Raw genomic sequence first — 24557 nt, forward strand, 5'->3', positions numbered from 1 at the left:
GCATGCCAGGGTGTAGCAGTAAATCTTTTATAAAGTCAGCTCTGTGCTCCCGGTGGGGTGTGCTCTCCGCTCTGCACCTGCCCATGAGCTCTGGATGCATGGATAAAAGACACGTGCTCACAACCTTTATATTTAATAAGCCTTAACTTGCTCAATGGCTGGGCATGTCCAAACCTCCCTTAGACTTTCACACACTCCCCTCCAGTATTGCTGAGTTAACACTTTCTAAATCTATATTTTATCTTTGCTGCCCTGTTCCCTTCTGGGCAGCCCTCCCATAGGATCGCTGTCCCTTCACACCAACATTTCGGCCATCTCACCTTCCTGCTCCTTCACAGCTCATGACTCGTTCTAAGCCCCTCTCATGGTGGACTCCCTTCTTTCCTTCCCCTGTGTTTCATCCTAAAAGTTCTCCCTCTTTCACCCTGCCCAGCTATTGGCTGCTGGCTTTTGATTGACGCATCAAAAAACCAATTGTTGGCAAAGACCTGCAATGGATGTGCAAATTCCCATATACTCACAAATCAAGCCACCAACACCAGGGTCCATCTTTAGTTGTGATGCGTACTGGCATGCAGTCTTCTCCTTCTCCAGTGCGTGCCCTCCGTGTAGCTTGTGTGCATTACTGCCTCCCAAAGGGCCAGTATGATTGCACTAAACCTACCAGGTCAATCTCATCTGCCTCACTCCCTTGGCTACTTCTAGTTATACAAGGCTAAGATAATCCCTCGCCTTAGAGATTCGTTTTTACGATAATGGCAAATCAGAAGACGAGAACCTTTTTAGAGACTATGTTTTGTCACTAGATGTGATCAGAGGAGAAGATCCAGAAGTTCTAGGATTCTGAAAGGAGAAGGCTCCAAGTCAATGACAGGGAGTAGGCTGAAGAGATAGATGATCTTTTACCCCTGTAGAAATGGCAGCTCCAGCGAGGCCAGCTGCCAGACCTAGAAGCCTGCTGGCCTCTGCCATTGTGCCTGTAGAGGCGAGTCCTTTCCCTGTGTTGATGAACGTTCATCTTCTTGTAGGTCCGTTTGCTTTATGTAAATAAGTGTCTTGCCTACATGTGTGTGCACCGCATGCATGCCGGGTGCCCACAGAGCCGGGAAGAGGGCATCGAATCCCCTGGAATTGGAGTTTCAGATGGTTGTGAGACACCGTGTTGGTGCTGGGAACTAAACCCTGGCTGCCTGCAAGAATAGCAATGACTCCCGAGCCGTCTCTCTAGCTCCATCCATCCTTAAATTAGACTTCAAAATAGCCCATGTCCCTATTCTCAGGACCAGCCCCACTTATTTAATTTCCTTTGCTGGGTTTTATATTTTAATGGACACTTGGAACACAAATGTCTAAATGTGCTTTTCCTAGGTGTTTTTTTTTTTCCAGATCTTTACTAATGCTGTCAGATGAAAACTTGGGAACAAACCATAATTACACTTGCCTTAGTTAGGGTTTTATTCCTCTGAACTATACCATGACCAAGGCAACTCTTATAAGGACTAGGCTTACAGGTTCAGAGGTTCAGTCCATTATCATCAAGGCGGGAACATGGCAGCATCCAGGCAGGCATGGTGCAGGAGGAGCTAAGAGTTCTACATCTTCATCTGAAGGCTGCTAGAAGACTGGCTTCCAGACAGCTAGGATGAGGGTATTAAAGCCCACACCTACAGTGACACACCTACTCCAACAGGTCCACACACCTTATCATGTCACTCCCTGGGCCAAGCATATACAAACCATTACAACCCTTTCCTCCTTAGTTGTCTCATTAAATTAACTGTTAATCTGTTTTTCTCTATAATCCTAGTATAACCCGCCATTGTTTAGGACCAGTTATAGCAGTGGCTTCTTGTTTCTTTTCTTTTCTTTCTTTTTTTTTTCTTTTTAAGATCTCACCCAAATAACCCACCCCTTCTCACAGAAACCATTTCCAGAATGCATACATGCATCTCTCGTGTTTACACTCTGCTGTCTGTCCAGAGTCTCCAGAACATGTGGTAAATATTTCAGTAGTACATAGCATTACAGACACAAGGCTGTATCTTCCTTGGTCCCTCCTTGCCCTGATGTCTAACATTGTGACCAAGTTACACCCTACGCTCCGTAGGTACTCACTGTGCTTCTTCTCAGTGCCCTTTGGGCAGAATGATCACTTTGGTGCATTTTGCATATTGTTTTTTCTGGCTTTGCAAGGTTCTGGGTCTGATGAGCTAGCCCAGCTTTGATCACATAGCAAAGGAGTCATGCCCTACTCCCAGCATGAGGAGAATTCACTGCCTGGTAGAGATAGCTTAGTGCTGTCCTCTGGAAGCTTGGGCTGCACCTGAAGGCTGTTGTAGTGTCCTGGCTTTCCCCAGCACATAGGCAAGCCTCATATGAGCTGTTCCCAGCTGTCCTAGTTGAACTGATATCAGAACCAACTCTGAATGCAGTGTATGTCCCTGCATCTCCCAGTACCGACTCATCAGGTGCGAGTTTGCAGTCAGACCTGGACGGACTGGGCCATTGTGGAGAGATCAGATACTTGAGAAGCCATTGACCTCAGGGTGCGGGCAGTACACAAGTCTATTTCTTGAGGTAGTAGAGACAGGTAATTCTCGAAGGAGATATGTCCAAAGTGTTGACTTGGATGACTGGAGGTAGGGGAAGGAATGACATGTAAAGAAAAGACAGATGAAAAAGGGTAAAACAGTGAGAAAAAATAAAAGGAGACTATCTGAATTTAGACATTTAAGTGACAGCCTTCTGTGACCATACTGATTTCTATTTCGCATTGGGAGGAAAGTAGAAAGCAAATGCAAGCGATCCAGTTCTCCCTGTAGACAGCATAGGCAACTTGCCTCTTCCCTATCGTGTAATGCCTACACTTTAATCCGTAGGGAGGAAGCAACCTAAGGGGACGACCTTGCAGAAGGCTTGTTGGTAAAAGCTTCCGTTGAGATGGTGGCCAACTTTGAATGGCCTCCCCTTCAAGGGAAAAAAAAAAAAAACAAAAGAATGAGCCATGTTTGCCAATTTCCGAGTGTAAGTTTGCTGCCATGGTTGGTTTTGAATAGTGAATGTGTTGGGCAGTGGACGAGTCCTGGGGATAGTGAACCAAGCGTGGTGTGGCTTTCTCCCTTAGGATACTGTCCTGCTCGCTCCCTTCACAGCGCACCGATCCTAGAGGTGTTTAAGAATCTATGTCTCTTTATTGTGTTTTTCAAATGTTTTTATTTTTGAGCAAAAGCAAAACTTTTTACTGATACACTGCCATCGTTAGGGCTTCTTTGAATGTAGTGATGTTTCATGCTTGCCACAGAATCTCCAGCTGGGTCAGCTGAGGGATGGGGAATGTGTTCTCCTGTATCGGTGTTTCTGAGAGACACTGAGGCAGTTCTGTTCATTCCCCTCAGTGCCAACCTTCCTATCAGACCCTCGACGGTGACCATCATTGCATCCACTGATGATTAAAGACCCATTCAATATTAATCTTTTGTTTCCTTTGGGTCGAAGAAGTAAAGACAACAATTATAATAAAATTGGGAGTTATACCTATAGATTTTTAGCTCCTACTACGTTCAAGGTTTCATGGTAACACTTTCCCTATACTTTTCACAACAGTCCAGAGAGGACAAGCAGTCCTTACCATTTTGTTGGATGAGACGCCATACAGTACAGAGATATCAAAAAGGTCCCCAAATTGTCCACAAAGCAGGCAGCTGAGTACACTCTCGTGGGTGGTGTGGGAAAGGTAATGGTGGAACGGCGATAGATCCTAAATGCATTCTGTTTATTTTCTTGAGACAGACTGAGCAGCCTGAGAACATTTGGTGCTCAGAGGGAGGAAGTGCTGAGAGGAGAAAACAAGTCTGAATGGGAAGGAGGAGAGTTCAAAGACCAGTTTCCCCTGCGTCGTCGTGCCAGCTCTAACTGCGCGTGTTTGCTCTGCTTATGCGATAGAATCTTCAAGCCAGAATTCTGGGAAGTCTGTTTGGAGGACGCTTTAGTCGGGGCAGCATATGAATGGCTGGAGCAACCAACCCCCAACTTCAGCAGCTCAACCCTACAGAGGGCTGTTTCCCTCTGCTGTCAGAGAACAGCAGAAATCTGCTTATTGCCTGGCACTCTGGAGGACTGGCTTCATCCCTGCTTTTGCCCTGTGTCCTTCCGATCAGGGTCTGGGGGATTCAGTAGATATTAGTATTAGGCTGATCAAAGAGGGGAAAGTTCATAGGAGGTGACAGGGGAGGGCTAGGGGGCAAGCCAGGAAAAGAAAAATATTACTTATTCTCTTATTCTGTTGGCCAAGCCTTAGTCAGATGATTCCACCCGACTGGGATATGGCGTTCCTAATAGCTAAGTGACTAAAGCCTAGTCTTTAGCACTCAAGGCTGCACCAAAGGCGTGAGAGGTTGGAGAGCCCTTGGTTCTCAGAGGCATTTTAATCTTGAGAAAATAGCATGCAGTGTGTGGCTGTATGGTCATGAGGTTGACAGTCTGGCTGGGAAGGTTGGTTCTCAATTCTCTGAGGAGGCGATAGTAAGGTGACTATAGCAGGACACCCTGAAGGTGAAAAGCATTTGAAAGGGAGAGTCTAGTAGTCGCTGGTGGATGTAGGGTTATAGGGAAGCAATGGTATTTCCGAGGAAGAATGGAAAAAGGCTAACGGGCCTTTCATACATAGCAGAAACATGTAGGAGCAGCAAGTGGGAGACCAGAGGTCTCTGTTCATGCCATAGGACTTGACTACTTTTAAAGATGCAGTTCTTATGAATAATACAGAGCATTTTCTGCTTGTGGAGCACTGAGTGTTTGCAATTTTCTCTTGAAGTGTCATAACATTTTTCATTCGTGAAACTGATTGTCGAAGTCTACACCCACGTCACATGCTGGTGGGCTTCCTTTTATTTGAGAGTAGTCCTTTGCAGAGCCTAGGGCAGGGCCTCAGATTGAGCAGGGCTCACAATGGAAGGACATTTGATCCAGTGCAGAGAATCCATTTTCTCTTGTTATGCATTGGCTGTGTATTGTTTTGAGATTCCCCCTCCACCCGGTATTTATGAAGCTCGTGGGGTGTTTCTTGTCTGTCCTCCCTTCTCTTATTTGTAGCTGCGGATTTCGCAGTTGCTTTTGTGTACCACTTGCCTCCCGAAATTTGGCCCAACAGTTTCGAGGAGCTGAAGGATTTATCGAGGACAGATCAGACGAAATGAGGCTGCTGTTGCGTTCGTCAGGCAGAAGGAGCGGCAGAAGGTTAGGTGGCTGATGTGTGAGTTTCTGAATTTGATTTGGTTTTACATGGAAAGGTTGAAGCAATGATCCATGTATTCTAATAAAAACCATCAGTACAAATCAAATAAAATCTGGCTTAGTGGCTATTTTCCCACTGTATCACTCACAGCTAGCCTACGTTACGGGAGCAACTTTGGCAGGCACTGGCTCTCCGAGTTGCCTTGCTGTCTACAGTGTGGTGGGCAGGCTTCTCTTCTGATCAACCTTCCGCTAATCTCATCAGATAAATCATTGTTTCCCACCAACAGCTCCGGCTTCTCTGGCCACTTCAGTGCTCCTTGTTCTCCCTCAAGATGCCTGGTTAGTGTCATTCCTCGGGCCCCTGCGTCTTATCCATCTCCTTTCAAACCGGTGACATTTCTACCATTCCTGAGAAGAGTTCTGACTTTTCACCCCTCGGCAGGCTGGCTCTGTGACACAGACTGGGGTGGGGCGGGGGAGCTAACCTCTTCACCAGTGCACTGCCGGTGACCCAATGGGCTAAGACAGGATGCTGCCTCACTGCAGACTTAACTGAATGAAATATCGATCCCCCATTCTTGTGAGAGTAAGAGGACTGAACCTAAGAGCCCCAGTGGGTGCTCCTGGTTTGTTATAGTTTTAACTGTAGAACCCCCCAGAGCTGAGATAGGGCGGGTGTGTGCTCATGCATTTTTTTTAAGGTCCTGCAAGTGCAAGCGTGGGGAACAGTGACCATTTGAGGGACGCCATGGGTCATTTCTGTATCACAGTCCCGGGCAGCCTGCAAATTGATGTCACCCCCATCCCGTGGCTCACAGACGATGCCGTGTGCTACCCAGGGCAGGACAGAGGTGATGAGCGCTCACTGTCAACATGATTTGGGGGCCGCCTTGGCAGTGTGAAAATGATTGTAGTCTGTTCTTATCTGGGTCTGAGGTTGCTCTTGATCCCAATTTCATGCCTTAAATGATTCCAGATGCATGACCTTAATTGAAATGAATATACAAATTGTCTTAGACGTAACCAAAGCACGAGGCGAATGTGTGATGATGTCATTGAGGTCCAGTGTGAAGCACCTGCATCGGATCTCTCTGACCAAGCCAATGAAAAACGAGAACATGGATTCGTCTTAGACATGGTCATTTATATCAAGAGTATTTGAGTGTGTTTGTCCTGCACACATTGACCTCATTTGTGTGCACTCACATACACACACCCACGCAGGCACGGATGCACGCACACACACATGCCGCGCACACATGCGGGAGACTTCTGTCAATGTCTGTCTACCTGACCTGTGGATGACAGGGAATTCTGAGGAACCTGCTCTCAGTTTTGTGTACCTCGGGCTGGAATCCATCAGCACTCTTTGAATTATGGGATGACAAGGGTGTTATCCAAAGGTTAAAGCGGTTTTTCCTACGTTGTATCGTCTATGAAAAGTCAACTTGCCCTGTCCCAGAAAGTAAGTGACGGCGACGGTCTACCAAATGGCCAACTTCCTGTCACTTTTCTCAGTGGCCAAGCTGTGCTGCTCCTCATATTCAGTGTCTAATTCATTTGTACACCACTCTTTGAATTCAGGGAAATACTTCCCTTTTTAAAAAAATAGAAAGAGTTGTATAACGTTTCCCCTCCCTTTTCTCCTCCCAGACCTTCCTTACCTCCCCATCCATCTGACCCAACACCTTTCTCTCTTTGGAAGACAAATGGGCAGATAAGAAAACCAAACAGGAATAAAACAAACCAAAACCAATCAACCAACCAACCAACCAACCAACCAACCAAAAGCAACAGAAAAAGCAGAAGAAACAAATACATAGACACAGACAGACAGACAGACAGACACCACACCCCCCCCCCACACACACACCATAAAAAAATCAGAAACCATAATACATAAAAGAAAGACCAGTAAAGTAAAAAAAAAAAGAAATTCAAATAAAGCATTATTAGACAAAACGAATCTACAGCAGGGGCTGCCTTTAAGTGTAGTTTGTACGACCAGTGAGGCTCCACAGGATAAAGCTGAATTTTCTCTGTGAGTGGTTGTGAGCTGGCGGTAGCTTCTAAGTTAGGGGTGAGGGCTTGTGTCCACTTCCTCTCGCAGTCCCGAGACCCCGTCTGGCTTGAGCCTGTGCAGGCCCCGTGCATGCAACCTCAGTCCCAAGTTCATGTGCCCATCAGTGCTGCCGTGTCTGGAAGGCCTTGGCGTCTTCCATTCTCCCACCAGCTCCTATCATTCTTCTACCTCCTCTTTCTCCTTCTCTGCAGAGTTTTTCGAGGGGAGGAATTCCATGAAGACATCTCCTGTAGTGGTCCATGGTCTCCTGTTCCCTGCACATTGTCCAGCATGGGTCTCTGCGTTAGTTCCTATCTATTTATTGCAGGATGAAGCTTCTCTGATGATGGCCGAACAGGGCACTAATTTACGGGTATAGCAGGATGTTAATAGAAGTCATTTTATTGCGCTAACAGAATAATAGTGTTTGGCTTTGCCCTAGACCCATGGCCTAGCTACTCTCAGCTTCTTGGCTACCCAAGCAGTGTCAAGTCTAGGATTCATTTTGTGGAGTGGACCTTAAATCCTATCAGATAATGGTGTATCGCTCTTCCCGCTTTTGCACCACTGTTACACTAGAATGTCATGTAGGCGGTCCACCACCACAGATCACAGGGCTGTTGGCTCAGCCATTGAAGGCTGGGCTCCCAAATAAAAATATAAGACAAATATTCCTTTAAAGTTTCAGTTTAACCATCCACCACTAAAACTTTAGATACCTCTGTCTGATTTTTGCCAGCCTGTGACAGCTCTGCTAGAGATCTTCTTCTGTGTCAGACCTGATTGTGCTTGTCTATCCAGTGGAATGTGTTGCCTTTGTGGCAGGTCTAGAAAGGGTGTTGCCTTTGGAGGAAAGGCCCAGAGGGTGATCTGGCCTCTTGTGTGGAGGCTTGAGCATACCCTTATCTATTGGGTTGGTCCCCAAGTGGTTTGCTCAATATTTTCTCCTTGTTAGCAGAATTCGTTCCCAGTTCGTAGAACAGGTATGTTTACCATATGCGTCTCCTTCTCTTCCTCTCCCTGACCTAGGCCACAGGAATGGCTATCACTGACTGGCATCGATCACCCATATAAGTAAAGTACTAAAGAAATCTAATTAAATCACATAGAGTTGAGACTTCTTTGGACTTCAGATCAGAGATCTGTTGGGCTGCCCTGGGAAGCCATTTTAGAATAAAATAGGGATAGAATAGAATTTAGGATAGGGACTGGGGGTATTTTCAGGTTTTACCTACTGTATCTTCACTTTTCATGTTTCCAGTGAGTGTGTAAACTAAGAATTGGTTATAATGGCCTTAAAGGATTTCTTCATAAATTGCTAGTGAATGCAATTACGGGAAAACTAATTACAACTTAGAGTCTCCAAGGTGCCTTGGCCAGGTGACAGGCATTATTAGCTTAACACCTGAGAAGCTGGTCTCTGGTCACTGTTCCTTCCTGGGACTCTTCGTCTGAAGGCCTTGGAAACACACAGTGTCTCTTTTTTAGTGCCGTCTCCACCTGCATATAATCGTGAGGACACAGCATCTGAAACTGATTGATTCTGAAGTTCCATATCATTTAGAGAAGCAACAAGGAACCACTTCTGATCAAAATAGATAAGAGAGACACAGCGTTCAAATGCATTCCATGGTCTTTTAACGTATTCTTCCCCATAGGGATGGGTGGTACTAATTTCGGATGTGAATCATGAGTTGGATAAAAGTATCAATATTAAATTTCCTAATTTTGATAACTGTACTGATCTGTCCTTAGGATATGCACATAAAGGTATTGAAGAAGTAAATAATATCACTACATTCCTACCAGCAAATTCTACACAAGCAACATGATATATAACTTAGAGTGTATTGTAGTTAAAACCCTTTAAAATTAGGAACTTTAGAGAACATTGGGAGGATTTTAAAAGATATTTTCTCTTGGTCTTCAACCTTTGAACTTTTCTGGATCACTACTAGTTGATTCCAGGGTACCTGTAATTTTTAGTGACAACCATAGGGTATTTTGATGGTCAACCAATAGTGTAGGAGCCACCGAATGGTGTTTATATAATAGGTTACTTTGCTAAAGCCATCTTGGGATAGATTCATGGCTAATAGACAAATAACGGGATCTTCAAAATTCAAATAAATGCCTGAAAATTGTGTAATTTGGGAATTTGAGCAGGATACTACAGTGTTAAACTCTTTCTGGATTTTGGCCTAGTCAGGGCAAGCATACATTTGACCAGGTATCTGGATCAACCACAGATACTGCATGTATTCATTTTCTACGATTTCCTAATTCTGATTAATAAAGTTATGTATGGATAAGAATCAGATTGCTTTTAGGCCACACAGACCAGTGAGCCCATGGAGTCAGGCAGAGAGAGGCCTGGCCTGCACCTCTGCACCCTAGTCTATCCCTTACTCAAGTGTTTCAGATTTGTTTTTGAGAGGTAGATTTCTAAAAGTGTCAGCACATGGGGTTGAGGCTGCTTTACCCCGTTTTACTTGTAACAGCCATAACGAGTAGCTGCAAACAGTAGGAACTGTGTGTTCTGTCTTGATCAAGGAGTTAGATAAGCTGCCTTGTTTGCTGAAGGGTTCTGTGCCTTGAGACTTTTATAGGGCAGTATTAAAGCTCCGAGCCTTCTTATTTTGCCGATACCCAGAAGATTGCTTTAACGAGGAGTAAAGGGCCTTTTTCCAATTACAAGGGAATAACTGTATTAAGTTCCTGCGTTATGTCAACCTGCTTTGATTTGATTACTCTGCAAGAAATGGATTTATCTGTCAGTGTTACTTAATTAAGCTTCCTCATTGATGTTTTGCAGAGTAATATAGTGTGGTTTGCACATTTGAGCCTCAATACAGAGAAAACCAGCCTAAAACTGGAGACATGAGCCCCGTAAACATGCAGGATTGGTCACCTGCCTTTGGCAGGTCACAGACTCTGTGTGTGTGTGTGTGTGTTTGTGTGTGTGTATGAGGGGGCATAGGTGGAAGGACAGAGATTCAGAGAGGATGAAAGGGAGAGCTGACAGGGTGTATGTGTGGTGTGTGTGTGTATGTGTGTGTGGTGTGTGTATGTGTGTGTATGTGTGTGGTGTGTATTTTGTGTGTGTGCGTGTGTGTGTGTGTGTGTGTGTGTGTGTTGATTATTTGATACATAAGTAACCGTTAGAAAGCTGGATTTTTGAATGCTGAAAAGGATTAGCTTTACCAATATTAGAAGTATCTAGAATAGGGAATGAGAAGAAATGAAAATACAAGAAATGGGAGACCACCTCCTCTTCCTCCTCCTCCATCACCACCACCACCACCACCACATCATCATCATCATCACCATCATCACCACCATCATCATTACCATCACCATCACCATCACCACTGTTTTGCCAAAAGGGAAATAGAAGGGAAAACAAGAAACAGAATAAAAATATCTTTGGGGAGAAGTCAGTGACCACTGTGGTTATACAGAGCAATTACAGCCCTACTAACATTTCAACTGAAGGAGCCTCTCTTCTCAGACACTCACTAAAGGCACCCCAGGGAGCTTAGGTAAATGGGGAAAACAATGAAAAGACAGAACTGTCTTGGCCTTCAACCTTGTTCTCCTCCCTTTCCTCCTGGAACACAAAGCATCAATCTTTGAACAAGGAGACATCTTCCACATCTATGTGTATTTGTTGGTTTTATACAATAAGTATTACATGTATGGCTTTAAAAGCACACACATAAGGTTATCTGTTCAAGGCCATGGGATTCCAGTGTGTCCTGTTAAGGAATGAAGTGCATTTGTGAACGTGTTCCTCTGTTTAAGATTTTATTTTCTGAAGCGCCCACCTTGTGCTTCTCGCTGTGTTCCAGGAAGCTGCCCACAAGAGCTTCATCTTGTTCGGGTCCTTTGAGGCTTCCTTGTGTGATAAGATAGCTGGATAGCCTCAGTCCTCACCCTTCATGTATCTCAGGCTGTCACTGTCACCTGGTTTGATGCTTTTAGCCTACTGTGGTGTTTGGAGAGACTTGGTTTCTTAGGCTTTAGGCTTACGATTTATGACTTTATATGACTTCAGTCATGGCCTCTGTGGTCTCTGACCTCTTGCCCAGGGGAGCAAGACTTTGGGGAGGGGCGGGGATCCCCAAAGGGACTCCCTGTCATCTCAGGCATTTCCTGACCCATCCTGCCTGGACCCATCCTGGCAACTTACTCTAATACAACTCCAACAGGTTAGGAGAAGTAGAGTATTCTCCAAGTCATTGTATCAGGGACAACTCCAAATTACAGGGATTACTACCCTGTAGAACTTGATGGTGACTTTTGTCATGATTTCGCAGTTCAACTGTCTGCCTTGCATTTTAAGCAGGATTGAGAAGTTTAGACCCTCACACCACAGACATATTTTCACCATGATAGTTTTGTGCTTCTTTTGTTATTTTATTGTCACCTGAATTTGTGAAAATTCTTTCCCTAATTCATATGTATATAGTATGTATGTATGTATACACACATACATGTATATTTATGTGCATGTACATATATAGTGAAACTTACTCCGTTCTATATGCCTGAGATGGTTCCATACTAACTTTGGTAAAGGGGCTCATTAAAATCTCAGGGAAAATAACATTGTCATTTATTTATTTATTTATTCATTTATATAATTATAGAATAATTTTTATTGTTGTTTTCTAACAGTAGTTGGAAGACATACTAACTACAATTAATGATGGCTAGAAGCATTGCATTGATTCTAGTCTAAAACAAGTTATTTTCTATTCTGTGTTTTCAGTATTATCTGCAATTTACTTTCACATCCATACCACACACACACACACACACACACACACACACACACACATATCACACACACACATCACACACACATATCACACACACATCACACACCACACACACACACATCACACACCCCCCCACACACATAGCACACACACACACATCACACACACATATCACACACACACATCACACACCACACACACACATCACACACACATCATACACACATCACACACACATAGCACACACACATCACACACACATCACACACATCACACACACATCACACACACATCACACACACATCACACACACATCACACACACATCACACACACACACATCACACATCACACACGCACACCACACACACATCACACACATATCACACACACATCACACACACATCACACACGCACACCACACACACATCACACACACACATCACACACGCACACCACACACACATCACACACACACATCACACACACACATCACACACACACACATCACACTCATCCTTTTCAGTTTCACAGTTTCAGATCTGATATGGAAAGCCCTGAGGAAACCAGAGCTGATAGTGGTGATCTGAACAGGAAAGCCCATGCCCCTTTCTCTGTACTGATCTCCTCTTAGAGAGAGCATGGCAAGTGTCACCGTCTTGTCCTTTCCTGGCTTGGCTCCGGAAGGTGCCGGAGAAGTTACTCCTCAGCGCTCGTCTTTGCCCAGATTCCAGCATCACAGCTCACTCCTAACAGAACAGCAAGCAGCCGTGGTTATGCTGACATGGTCTATCAGTATTAGGAGCTCCTCAACTCTTCCCACGTCGGCACTAGTCATCAAATGTGACTTCAAATCGCTCCTCCTAGAGCTCTTATTGTGCTGGGTGCTAATGACAATGTGCATGTCCTTAACATGCTCTTTGCTGATGAAATATTTTGAACTCTGAATTCATTCTGGCACTGACGGAGAGCATATGCCATCTCAGTTTGTGTGGAGGGCTCAGCCAAGGGTTCTTCCTGGACTAGGGAATTAGTTAGGAGCCACAGATGCCCTGTGGAGGGCATTTAAACAGTGCCTGTTGTGGCAGAGAGGCCTCAGGACAGTATAGATGCTTAACCTATCCCAGAAAGATTATCTCTCTCAGGGGAATTTACCATGCTTAGCCTCCGCGTGCTTTCTGAATATGTGGAAGTTCAGTGGGGGATCAGTACACCTCCCTAAGAGCAGGCACTTGAGTGAGGCCAAGCGTTGCTTTTTCTGTGATTTCAGGCTACTCTGGGCTCTTGGGCGTTGAGTGCATTCTAGGCTCAAAGTATGGAAAGAACTAATTTGCAGCTCTACAGATAATCAACGCTTCCAGTTAGCTCTCCTCCTTGTGAAGAAAAGACTGTGTCCTTTATATGGATGTCCGGTCATCTAGCACAACTTTTGACACTACTTCATTTAAGCATCACGCGCAGAAAGATGCCTTAATGAGTACTTTAAAGCCAACTGGGGCCACAGAGCAAACCTAATGCTGTTTGAATTCCTGCTTATGATAATGCCTTAGAGCTTCAAGGAGAAAGTGGCATTTGTGTGGCCCCCTTATCTCCTGTTTCTCCACTATCCTGGTGATACTGCAGGAGTCTCCGGTCTGCTTAGCAAAAATCCAGGGATCCTTACAGAGTGAGACTCCCGATATCCGGAAGTCACAGTTTTCTAGTGGTTGCTTCCGGAGGCTGTGAGCTGAGAGAGGAGGCATTCTCCTCAGGGATTTGGTGCTAAGAATTTGTTCCGCAGGTAGCACTTCCCTTAAAGTTTAACAAGTGTAAATTAACCATTTACCATAAAGGTCTCTCCTTAAGCTTGCAAATACTACCTTCCCCCCTCTCTCCGTGTTGGGAGATCTTTTCTGATCTCTGTGTCAAGAGGCCATTAAATTTTCTAATGTGGCCAGGCCTAGTAGAGCATGCCTTTATTCACTCAGGAGGCAGAGGCGAGCCAGTCTGTGAGTTCAAGGTCAGCATGGTCTACAGGATGAGTTCCAGGACAGCCAGGACTACACAGAGAAACCCTTTTCAACAAAACAACAGGAAACTTTCTAAACTGCCCCACGTTCTCAGGGCAGAAATGTCTTCCTGTGCCCTGGATTCCAGCTTTCCTTTGATTTTGGAAAGTTGATGGAAGCTTCATATCTTATCAGCTCATTAGTGTTTTAAAGAAGATGTAACAGAAAGAAAACCCGTGATCCATCATTTTTAGTCTTCTGTGGGTGAGTTATCCAAATATACTAGCCTGCCCTATTTCCAAGAATGGAAATCGAACTCGCTTATTTTATGGTTCACAAAACCAAGTTCAAAGTGGCCAGTGACTTATTTGGACTATGCCGATGGGCACAGTAGAGCCCCTGTTCAAATCCCAGGCCGCTCTCCAACTCCCATCATGGTGCATCAAGCTGTGTGCAGATTCCTTGATGGTGTCAGTCTAGTTGCCCACAAAACTGAGATCTGTATAATCACATGTTGAAAACAGTGAACGGATGGACAACCATAGCAGGTAAGAATTCTGTCAGTGACTCCTACCCTCTCAGTGGCAGCTGGTGGCCAAGTCCTGCCCAGGTTAACTTTTGGAACTTGCCAGGGAAGGGTCAGACACCCTAGAGTAAGTCCACAGAACCAACCAAGGTGAGTTGAGAGTTCCTCAATGTCTTGCTGATTTTCAGAGCAACCTGCACATCCGTGAAAGTTGCCAAGCTGTCCTACTTCGGATTAATATTAATATCAACTCGGGCAATCGAGCTCATTTTAATCTTTGAAAATGTGATTTCTTCCATCTCCTGGTGCTTTTGTATCATTCTTTCTGCCCATGGCATTATGGTCCCTTCATCCCTACAGTGACGACACGGCTGGTCATTTGTACCACAAGGATATGGCAGGACCTGACTCTTCAGGCATCCCCATCCCAGTCCCAGGGGGTTGTCTTTTGTTAGTTTGCCTTAGTTCTTCCTTGTGAGTTGTTTGGTCTCCTCATCAAGATGTAAACACTTCCTATACAAAAAAATGACTGTCTCCGTCATCACTTCCTGCTTGTCTGATTTAGTAAGGGGCTAATGAGCCCACCCTCTGCTCCGCACCACATGAGGAACCTATGTTGGGAGGACTTGAATTTTCCATCAAATTAAAACTGTTAATTTTGTCTCTCCCGAACAATTTTTATCTAGCATTTCTGATAATTACCTTAAAATATCTTTTTTTTATCTTTGCCAGTATAATGGCTTCTAAAATTTTCATGTACCTCAAGCAGGTGTCTGGCCTCCCATAGAATCACTACCCATTGGTTTTATTCATCCAAATGTTTGTTTAATTTATTTGATATCAAATATCAGTCTCTAATGTTCTGTGAATACAGCAGTGGGTAGAAAACATGCGTTAAGTACATTGACTTTGCCTGAGGGACTTGTGGGACCATTCTAAGTGGTGTCAAATTGGGAAATTCCTACCCGTGGGGTGTTTGCTGTGTGTTCTCTCTATAATCTTCATCTGGTGTATTTGTCTTACTGCTTCTGTTTCCTAACACTTCCGTACCTTGCTAGTCTAAGCTTCATTTTTCTCAGAGGTAAGCTGACATGCTACTGGGGCATGGAAAGGCCCAACACAAGGCTGTTCATACCTTACTTTCTGAGAGGGAAGGAACGGTTAAGCATTTCCACCTCATGGTCTTCAGGGCACACATGGCCAGAGATAACCTATTTTAAAACATTGAGGGTTTAGCAGGCTCATGGCTTTAATCCCAGCACTTGGGAGGCAGAAACAGGTAGTTCTCTATGATCTGACGCCAACCTGGTCTACAAAGTGAATTCTAGAACAGCTAGGGCTGTATAGTGAGACTCTTTTGTTTTGTTTTGTAAATCTTAAGCATAGTAACTGTGCTGTGATGCGGTCAAAAATTTGCCCCCCCCCCCCCCCCCCCCCCCGTTCTATGCACAGGGAGTAACAGGAACAAAGTCATGGAGATAACAGATATCAGAGGCTCTGCAGTATCTGGCAGGGGATGAGCAGTGACAAGTATAGTTCCTGTACAGGGTTGACACAAAGTGATTCTAGCAAGTACCACTGGGATGCACTTGAGACAGGAGCAGGGACTGAATGTGGACTGTGGACTCTTGGAGCTTTTTTTTTGTTCTTTTAACTAGTGGACTATTCATTTGTACTTTTAAAAAGAGTGTGTGTGTGTGTGTGTGTGTGTGTGTGTGTGTGTGTGTGTGTGTGTGTGTGAGATTTAAGTGCATGAGGAGGCCAGAGGGTTGTCAGATACTCTGGAATTGGAGTGATGACAGGCAGCTGTGAGCTTTCTGATGTGGGTTCTGGGAGCCCTCTGCAAGAACAGCATGTGCTCCTAACCTCGGAACTCACTACCGTAATCCAGAGAACCCTAAAATGCTTAGGGTATCCCCACGAAGCAGGCTGTGCCCAGTGGTGAGAGCGGGGTTTGTCTTCTGTTTCTGGTAGCATAGTCTTGTGGCTGTCACAGTGTGCGGTGTGCATGGACATTACCTGGGGACCTTGTGATAAGCAGGTTTCCTTTGCCTCACTGGTGAGCTCCAGGCTCATTGGTGTTTGTGATGCAGCCTAGGTGGCTGGCTGGTAAGTTAGCATGGCAAATGGTTCAGAAGGAGGCAGGTGGACCTGGGGATGAGATGCCCTGGACTAGTTATTGTGGAGATGTTCTCGTAACTAGCAGGTCTGATGAAGCTCTTAGAGCAGAGAAGAGGTAAGCAGATGGCTAGAAGTCGCACATTTACCTGAACTGTGAATGGCTGCAGCCAGCTTTCTCCTTGCGCATACCTGTTTATATAGATCCCTTGTTTTTCTGAAGATAAAGTAGAATTAGGACTCATTGGGTGGTCCTGTTTATTGAGTGTCGGCATCCTCTAGGTCTGGTCAGCAAAGGGAGGGAAGATCCTGTTCAAAAGAGAGCAGTAAAAGAGTGGAAACTGAATGGAAGGCAGACAGCATGAGGTCCGGAAATGAGCAGGACAGACAGAAGTTCGGAGGGAAGGGAAAAGAGCAGTCTGAGCTGGTTGGGTGGGCATCTCTCTGTGGAGGAACCCAGACAGTATTTAACCTGTTTTGAAAAAGCTTGACTTCCAAGCATTTTTTAATTAGTGGCTTGCTCTCTTTTGAAATTGCCCAGTTGGGAATACTCAAGTTTTGATGTGTTTTATCTGCCTGCTAATTAGCAGTCTGCCGGGTTGACCATCATACCCTCCCTCCCCCTTTAGTTGGTGGACAGAAGATGCACGTAAAGGTCTGCTGAAACAGGTTCAAACCCACAGAAATGCTGTCTCAAGGAAAGAATTCTTAGTTATAAGTCAAGTTCTACCACATTTTTTCCTCAAAGTTCTTTTCTTTTTTCCCTACCCTGGGGAGACCGTACCTCAGTTCAGTCCATGCATGGGACGTGGCAGCAAGAACATTCATTTGTGACTGGAGGGGGCTGCTCTGTTCTCTTGTAGGAAGCTTAGAAATGGTCCTGACCTCTAGACCAACCTGTGATATAACCAAAAATGCCCGTGGAACTTACCAGTGTCTTTTGGTGGCAAAATTGCCCTCAATGGAGATTCTCTGACAGAGTTTTATGGTCCACTTGGCCCTTGTCCATCTTGCATGCCCAAATTCTCCCCTGCCCCGTAATTGAAAGATAGCTGAATCCAAATAATAGGATGTCTATGGCAGACAGAGAGCCAGATCTACTCCTTTCTTGTCTTTGGGGTAAATTTAAGGACAGGGTCTCCCATTGATCCAAAGTTGGCTGTTAAAGTTGTTTGTTTTTTTTGTTTTTGTTTTTTTAAAGTCAGGTTGTGCTAACTGTGTGTTCGAAAATCTGCAGTAAGTGAGGAGATGTCCTTTTGTATTTTCCTCCTAAAATATTTGTGTTTTATTTAAGAATTAAGAGAGTCATGCAGGATAGCAAGCTCACTCACGTGAAAATCCCTGAGGTTGTAAGCGGCTTCTTGGTGTACTACAGCTCATTGTATGCAGAACAGGGCAGCATGCTGGCTTGTTAAACAGCAGGTTTTGGGAACATTTTATACCTTGTCTTCAGGCTTGATGTAGTCTCCTGAGCTTTTTTTCTGTGCCTTCAGCTTGCTGTGCACTGAGTCTAACTGTCCACTGGGGACATCTACCTGCAGTTTCTTGTTTCCTGGAGTACTAACCAAGAGGAATTGAGGAATTATGGTTAAGAGAGAGAAGGAGGGGTGGTGGTGGTGGTGAGAGGCAGACAGCAAGAGGAAAGAGTAGGGCCAGGATGCTAGGGACACGGAGATAGAGGGAGGTTGAAGATTTGAGTTTATTAGCAGTAAGTTAGTGCTATTGCTTTTTCCAGCACTTAAGATATCCTATAACACCATGTACTCCTCAGTACCCAAAAATAAGCCAATTAATTATACTGCGATCGTTTCTGCTGATAATAAACTAGCAGTGATAAAAGGAATGGCAGTAGACCACTATGAGAATAAACAGTATCAGGGAGATGTGAGGAGAGTCAATATATGGGATTATGTCTTCTGAATCAGAGCTTCACACCCTCCTCCGATCCTGTCAGTGGATGCTTGTGATGGCTCTCTGTCATCAGCCAGAACACACACACACACACACACACACACACACACACACACACACACACAAAACGGGGAAAGTTTTCATGCTCATAATGAGCCTTTCATCAAAAAGCTCAAGGCCATCTCCAAATATAGCAGAATCCTTGGAACACCATGATGCTTTAAGCGGTAACTTCCCGGCTCTGCCTGGCTCTCCTCAGGAGTGTGGCCCACAATACCCCTGATGGATCACTCCTTACCCTAGCTGGCATTAGGACTTTGCAGAAAGAGAGTTTTGTGAGTCCCACCTTCCTTCCTAGTCACCGACTAGCATCTCTTTAGGTATTATTTATAAAAATAAAACCTTGCCTTATAATCCAATAGCAATCTTAATTTCCACATAGCAGATGCCAGGATGATAATTTACCCTGTAGTAGAAGGCCATACATCAAAGAATATTTGGGCAGCCAAAATTAATCTCGAAGGATTAACAAGGAAATAGGGCACAAAGTTGGGTGGGTAGAGGCGGGGGGGGGGGTGGATCTGTAATCAGTCGGGCAAAGCGTGAATATGATCAAATGCATTCTATCAAATTCTAAGTGATGATGACAGTGATGGTGATGTGGTGGTGGTGGCAGTGGTCTAGTCTATATGGAACATCCTGGGATTTTTGTTTTGCTTGGTTTGGTTTTTTGGTTTTGTTAGAAACAGAAGGTGTTTCCACAACCTCTACAAAAGCCTAAATATCTCCACACTGTGCTGGTGGGAGCAATCTACTGAGTTCCCTCATTTTGTTGTCTGCTGTAATAAACTTGGCTAGAGAACAAGCAGTATCCAGTCGTGTTCTGGCAGCGATGCTGAAAGTGTCAGTGTGGGTTTTTACTTCGGCTTAACTCTCCTCTCGGATTAAAATTGTGTCCATGTACTTTTAAGTTTGTTTGGTCCAAAAGATTTTAATAAAACTTTAAGCACCATTTCCTGCCTCTCACAAAGGAGGCTCTCAAATGCCGTGGAGGAGAGAAGCAATTTTTAATGTGCGTACCCTCTGGTTCCTGAGGGTCCAGTTCACTTCTGCTGTGAATTTAAATGAGTTAATTTAAGTCGATGGGTCAGGAGCCACTGTCATCATGGTAGCCCTGTGCCTGGTTCTTAATTAAAGGCAACAGGAGATTAATTTGAAACATTAATTTAAAACTGCATATACAAAAAGAAAGAATTATTGCAAGAAAGCCTAAAGAACTTCTCTCTTGTCCCTAGATGTAGAAGACAGAAGTAGCTCAGGGTCCTGGGGGAATGGAGGTCATCCAAGCCCGTCCAGGGTAAGTATATCTAATCTTTTCCCCTGTAAGCAGACATGGCATGTAAATTGACTAAGCATCTCACCTGCAAGTGTGCACGTGTGCGCTTGCACACGCGCGCGCGCGCGCACACACACACACACACACCTGCATAAATCTATATGTGCCATCAGTTTAATGACAGTTTTCTGGGATTTGTCGCTTTTATTGGTTACCACGCCCGAGTTTATACCTGTTGCTCTGGTGTTAACCCGAAGAGAAACTTTTTCTCAAACACACGCCATTACCTTGGCCAGCCAGTGGTCAAGTGTCACAGAAAGTCAATTGTCGCCTTCAGACCAAGTTTATTTAGGTAAATTCTATTCATCCATCACATGTTGGTATGGCTAGCCTCCTGAGTGACACTCTGAGGCTCTAGCTATCAGTAGGATTGGCACAGTGAGTGTGCACTGTTTTTACTTTATGGCCATGTTACTGTTCCACCAATCATCATATGATGTCTTTAATGCATTTCTTCTAAGGTTCTCTATGCCCACTGTGTGTACACACACACACACACACACACACACACACACACACACACACACACACACAGACACACACAGACACACACACAGCATCCTTCCTCATGCTCCTCTAGCAGGCATAGTCAGCTGGGAGGGGACATCTTACTGTAAGTGTTCCCATCCCTTTGCACTGGGGGAAGTCTCTATTTTGTCACTAGAGGCAGAGGTGATCCACCGAGCTGTCCAAAAGGCCATGTTAGCCAGTCACACTTAATAGTTTGCACCTGTCCTTGGCACTGGGAGCCTCACTCTGGTCATCAGGGTGTAGCAGGATCTCTAAGCCGACTAGGAACTCTTTTGAGCCTTAGAGCAGCTGTCGAGCTTGACATTCTAATGCATTCTATGGACGGGTTGAGGAGATCTTTCCTGCTGCTCAAGTTACAGCCTGCACTTGCACAAATAAATCCAGTCCCTTGACAGCAAGTGGGGATGGCATAAAGGCCCTCCATTGTTCTACGTCCTTGGGCTACCTTAGTCTCTTACTCTCATGGACAGTCGTATGTGCTTTGGACATCCCTGTAAATTCTGAGCTAAAGTCTCATAGTAACTTCTCACTGTTGATTTCCTGTCATTAACTTACGTTTAAAATTTAAAATGTCTTACCATGGGTATCTAGTCTAATATATAACGTACTTTCAGTTGAATTTTGGCAAACAAAGCCCATTGAGAATCTTGCCAACTTACTTTTAAGCTTACTTTCCAGAAACTGATTTTTTTTTTTAATTGAGATAAAAAGCTTGTGGGATGGCTCAATGGGTAAAGGCACTTAACCGCCATGTTTGACAACTTGATCCCTGGGACCTCCAGGGTAGAGAGAGAGCTGATGCCAAACCTTCCTTTGATTTGCATAGGCTGTGGCACACATGCGTGACATGGCCACCCACAACACACATAAAGAAATAAGTATGATTAAGAAAGAAGAAAGAAATACATTGTTAGGACCTGGAAAATAGGTCAGGCAGCAAAGAACTGACGTACAATCATAAGGCCTAAGGTTTTGGGTTGTTTTTGTGTTTTATCCACGTAGTGTATTGTCAAGAAAAAAATAACCCAGGGATTGTATTGTGGACTTAAAATCCCAGCACTAGAGGATCATTGGCCAGTCAGCTACCCTAACCTGTAACTTCCGGCCACCACATACATGTCTCACCCACGCAAGCAAATACATTCACTCCGCCACATGAGTGCGCGCGCACACACACACACACACACACACACACACACACACACACACACACAGGAATATATAAGTACATATAAAACTTAATTTGGTGGATGATTTGAATGACTATTTTATAATTCACATCTCCCCAATCCAGGGTGTGTCACAGGACTGATGTCGGTGGCCCCGTATAAGGGGACCTTGCCGTGTCTCTTCTCATCATCAGTGGTGGTACCTTCTTCTCCACTGTGCCAACAACTAAGTCGGGTGATCCGTTTTAAGTCTGTAGCCCACTGTCTCAGCTGGGGACATTTCATAAACGAGCAGTATACAATGCCCGGGTGGGTCTGTAACGTAGTTTGTAACAGCTAGTTACAAACGAACGTCCCAGCAGGGTTGGACCGCAGCAGCACCCGGGTTAATTTTTTATAAATTGAGCAAGAAAAGTGGCTTGTCCTGAAGGTCGAGGTCCTTCCATTGTGAGGTGATCTGACTTGGTGTTCTTCTTGAAGCATCCGTCTTTCATGTGCAGGCAGCCTCTGCCCTTTGCCTAACAAACCAACCTGATGCCCCTGATGACCCCCTGGTCCATTTGGCTTAGACCTTATGGACAGTTCAACCAGCTGAGCTGATAACTCCGCCCACCCCTGCATCCCAAACCCCTTTTCCTGAACACTTAATGTTCTCTAATAGGCTGATAGTTGAATAACACATTAGTTTTTAACTCTTTCTTACATGCCGTTGAATGTCTCCATCGGAATTAAATGATTGGAAAACTTACAAACAATATGTTAATTTTAAGTTCTGGAGGTGAGGACAACAATATTTTAGCGAAGCATTTCTTCAAAAAAACAAGAGCCATCCCCCTTAAAATTGCTTTTGTGCGACATATTGTGTTTGCCCGCACAGATACTGATTTACGCTGAAGCTTTAAACTCTAGACATCGTTTTTGTGTGTGAGTGAGGCTATGCAATTGGGCAAGGACAGTCACACATCCTCATTGCCTACATGGAGAAGTCACAGAACAGCACCGTAGGCCTATTTCTTTGTCCCACTTTTGCGTGTTTCCCTGAGGTTGAAGTAGGGTCTTCCGGCGAGTACAGCAAGCCCCTTTCCCCTCTGCGCCACCTCACAGGCCCTGCGCTGCAGCTCTGATGTGCGTTCCTAGTTCAAGCACGATACTTTTCACATTTGTATGTGTTAATTACTAATATAATGAGCCGTTCATTTTGCAGCTGCAACAGTCGCTAAAATAAAACGTTGAAACTGTAATATTGTAAGCTAAATGTTCCCTAAGCAGCCCTACCTACCTTGCTTTTACAAGAGGCCAATTACTGTAGGCTATGAATCAGTTCTGCCTGCTTTGACGTAGGTTTTGATGTGCAGTTTGATGTTTTCGAAGTTGTATTTCATTTAATCACATCAAAACTTTCATCCAATGTCTTTATATCGTTTTCCAGCTATCATTTTGGGAAACATTTGAATTCTGTGGATTGAGGAGTTCTCTTGAACTTAACTATCCTTATGAAAGGTCAAAGTCTTATAGTGAGATTTCATGGAGTAAATGATAGCCGATCCCAGGTTCTTTTGGTAGGAGAGGTTTCAGTATTGAGGTGTATTTTCGTATGTATTTTAAAATGTGTCTTACTCTGTTGTTTTATTTACAGAACTATGGAGATGGGACTCCCTATGACCACATGACTAGCAGGGATCTTGGGTCACATGACAATCTCTCTCCACCTTTTGTCAATTCCAGAATACAAAGTAAGAAAAGTTTTATTTTACCCTATACTTTTGGAAAGCTTATGTCTCGCCCTGGAAGGTAAATGTGCCTCAGATAAGCATTCAGCTTCTAAGAGTAGGGATAGCCAATCCGTTTAGTGGTCAAGTTATACTGCTCCTAAAGTATAGAAACGCCATCCATAAATAAATCATAATAAAACGGCTGGGAATGTTGGTTAACAGAACAGAAAGTATTAAGTTTTACAAACATGGAATTAAAGACTTTCAGTGTTACAGTATCCATGGACGCTTTTGTCTTTCTTGGGCCATGCAGTGTCATTTGACAGTAGGCAGTATCCTCGGGGCACAGGGAAAGATACTTGTGATAAAATCTTTGGCTCTGTGTGGTTGTTAAAGACAAGCAGTCAGAGTAACCCCTGCAAGGTGGATTGTACAATCGGTTGTGTTTTTGCCAGGGCGTGGACTTTATGCCGTCTGTCTAGCTAGACCTAGTTCTAGTCTTACAAAAGCTGGACAGCTGCGTGCAGTTCGAGTCTGTTGCTGTACATACTCCTCTGCCTTTGACTACTCAGTCGGGATGTTTGTTTAGCAGTAGTAACCGGAGCAATGAAAGGATTCCCCATAATGGTTTAAAAGGTCCCAGTGGCCTGCTACTTCCTTTTGATTGGAGACAATGATCTTGGTGCTAATAAATGTGAGAGTTCCTCACAATATTGGGAGGTCTTTCAGACCGGCCAAATTCTATTGCAAATCCATCAATACATGAAGTTCAATTTCATGGACACAAAGCTGTTGGATCATTTTCTAAGGAGAATACTGAGCCATAATTATATTATCCTTCTGAGACTGTAATTGCTAATGCTTTTCAAGAGTGTCCTGATTTTAAGCCTTGGAAGCCATGCCAGTTATTTAAGGTGTTGATGGTCCTTTAATCTCAGTTTTTTTTTTTTTAATTGCCATCCAATCAGGCATTTGACACAGAGTTGTTTTTAATGGATAAGATGTAGCTTATGCCTTCTCTGAGTACCACAGAATGGTATTTGATCTGGGTGCCTGTTACTGGTAGCTCCTTTCTGACTTCAAAAGTGGTCAAGTTGATTCTGGGGTCTGGATTTTCAAAAAGCAG

At 44.3% G+C, this 24557-nt stretch overlaps 1 protein-coding gene across 48 annotated transcripts in view; it reads left to right on the top strand.

The window, feature by feature from the left end:
- The window catches only part of Tcf4 (transcription factor 4), a 345898-nt gene that overhangs the window by 97522 nt on the left and 223819 nt on the right, over window positions 1-24557 (top strand). For all 48 annotated transcript variants that reach the window (NM_001437098.1, NM_001437100.1, NM_001437069.1 and 45 more), the window contains 2 exon segments: window positions 19919-19980; window positions 23356-23452. In NM_001437098.1, coding sequence (NP_001424027.1) covers window positions 19919-19980; window positions 23356-23452 — 159 coding nt within the window.

This window comes from Rattus norvegicus, chromosome 18, assembly GCF_021556685.1.
Source record: "Rattus norvegicus strain SHRSP/BbbUtx chromosome 18, alternate assembly SHRSP_T2T, whole genome shotgun sequence".
Taxonomy (NCBI): Eukaryota; Metazoa; Chordata; class Mammalia; order Rodentia; family Muridae; genus Rattus; species Rattus norvegicus.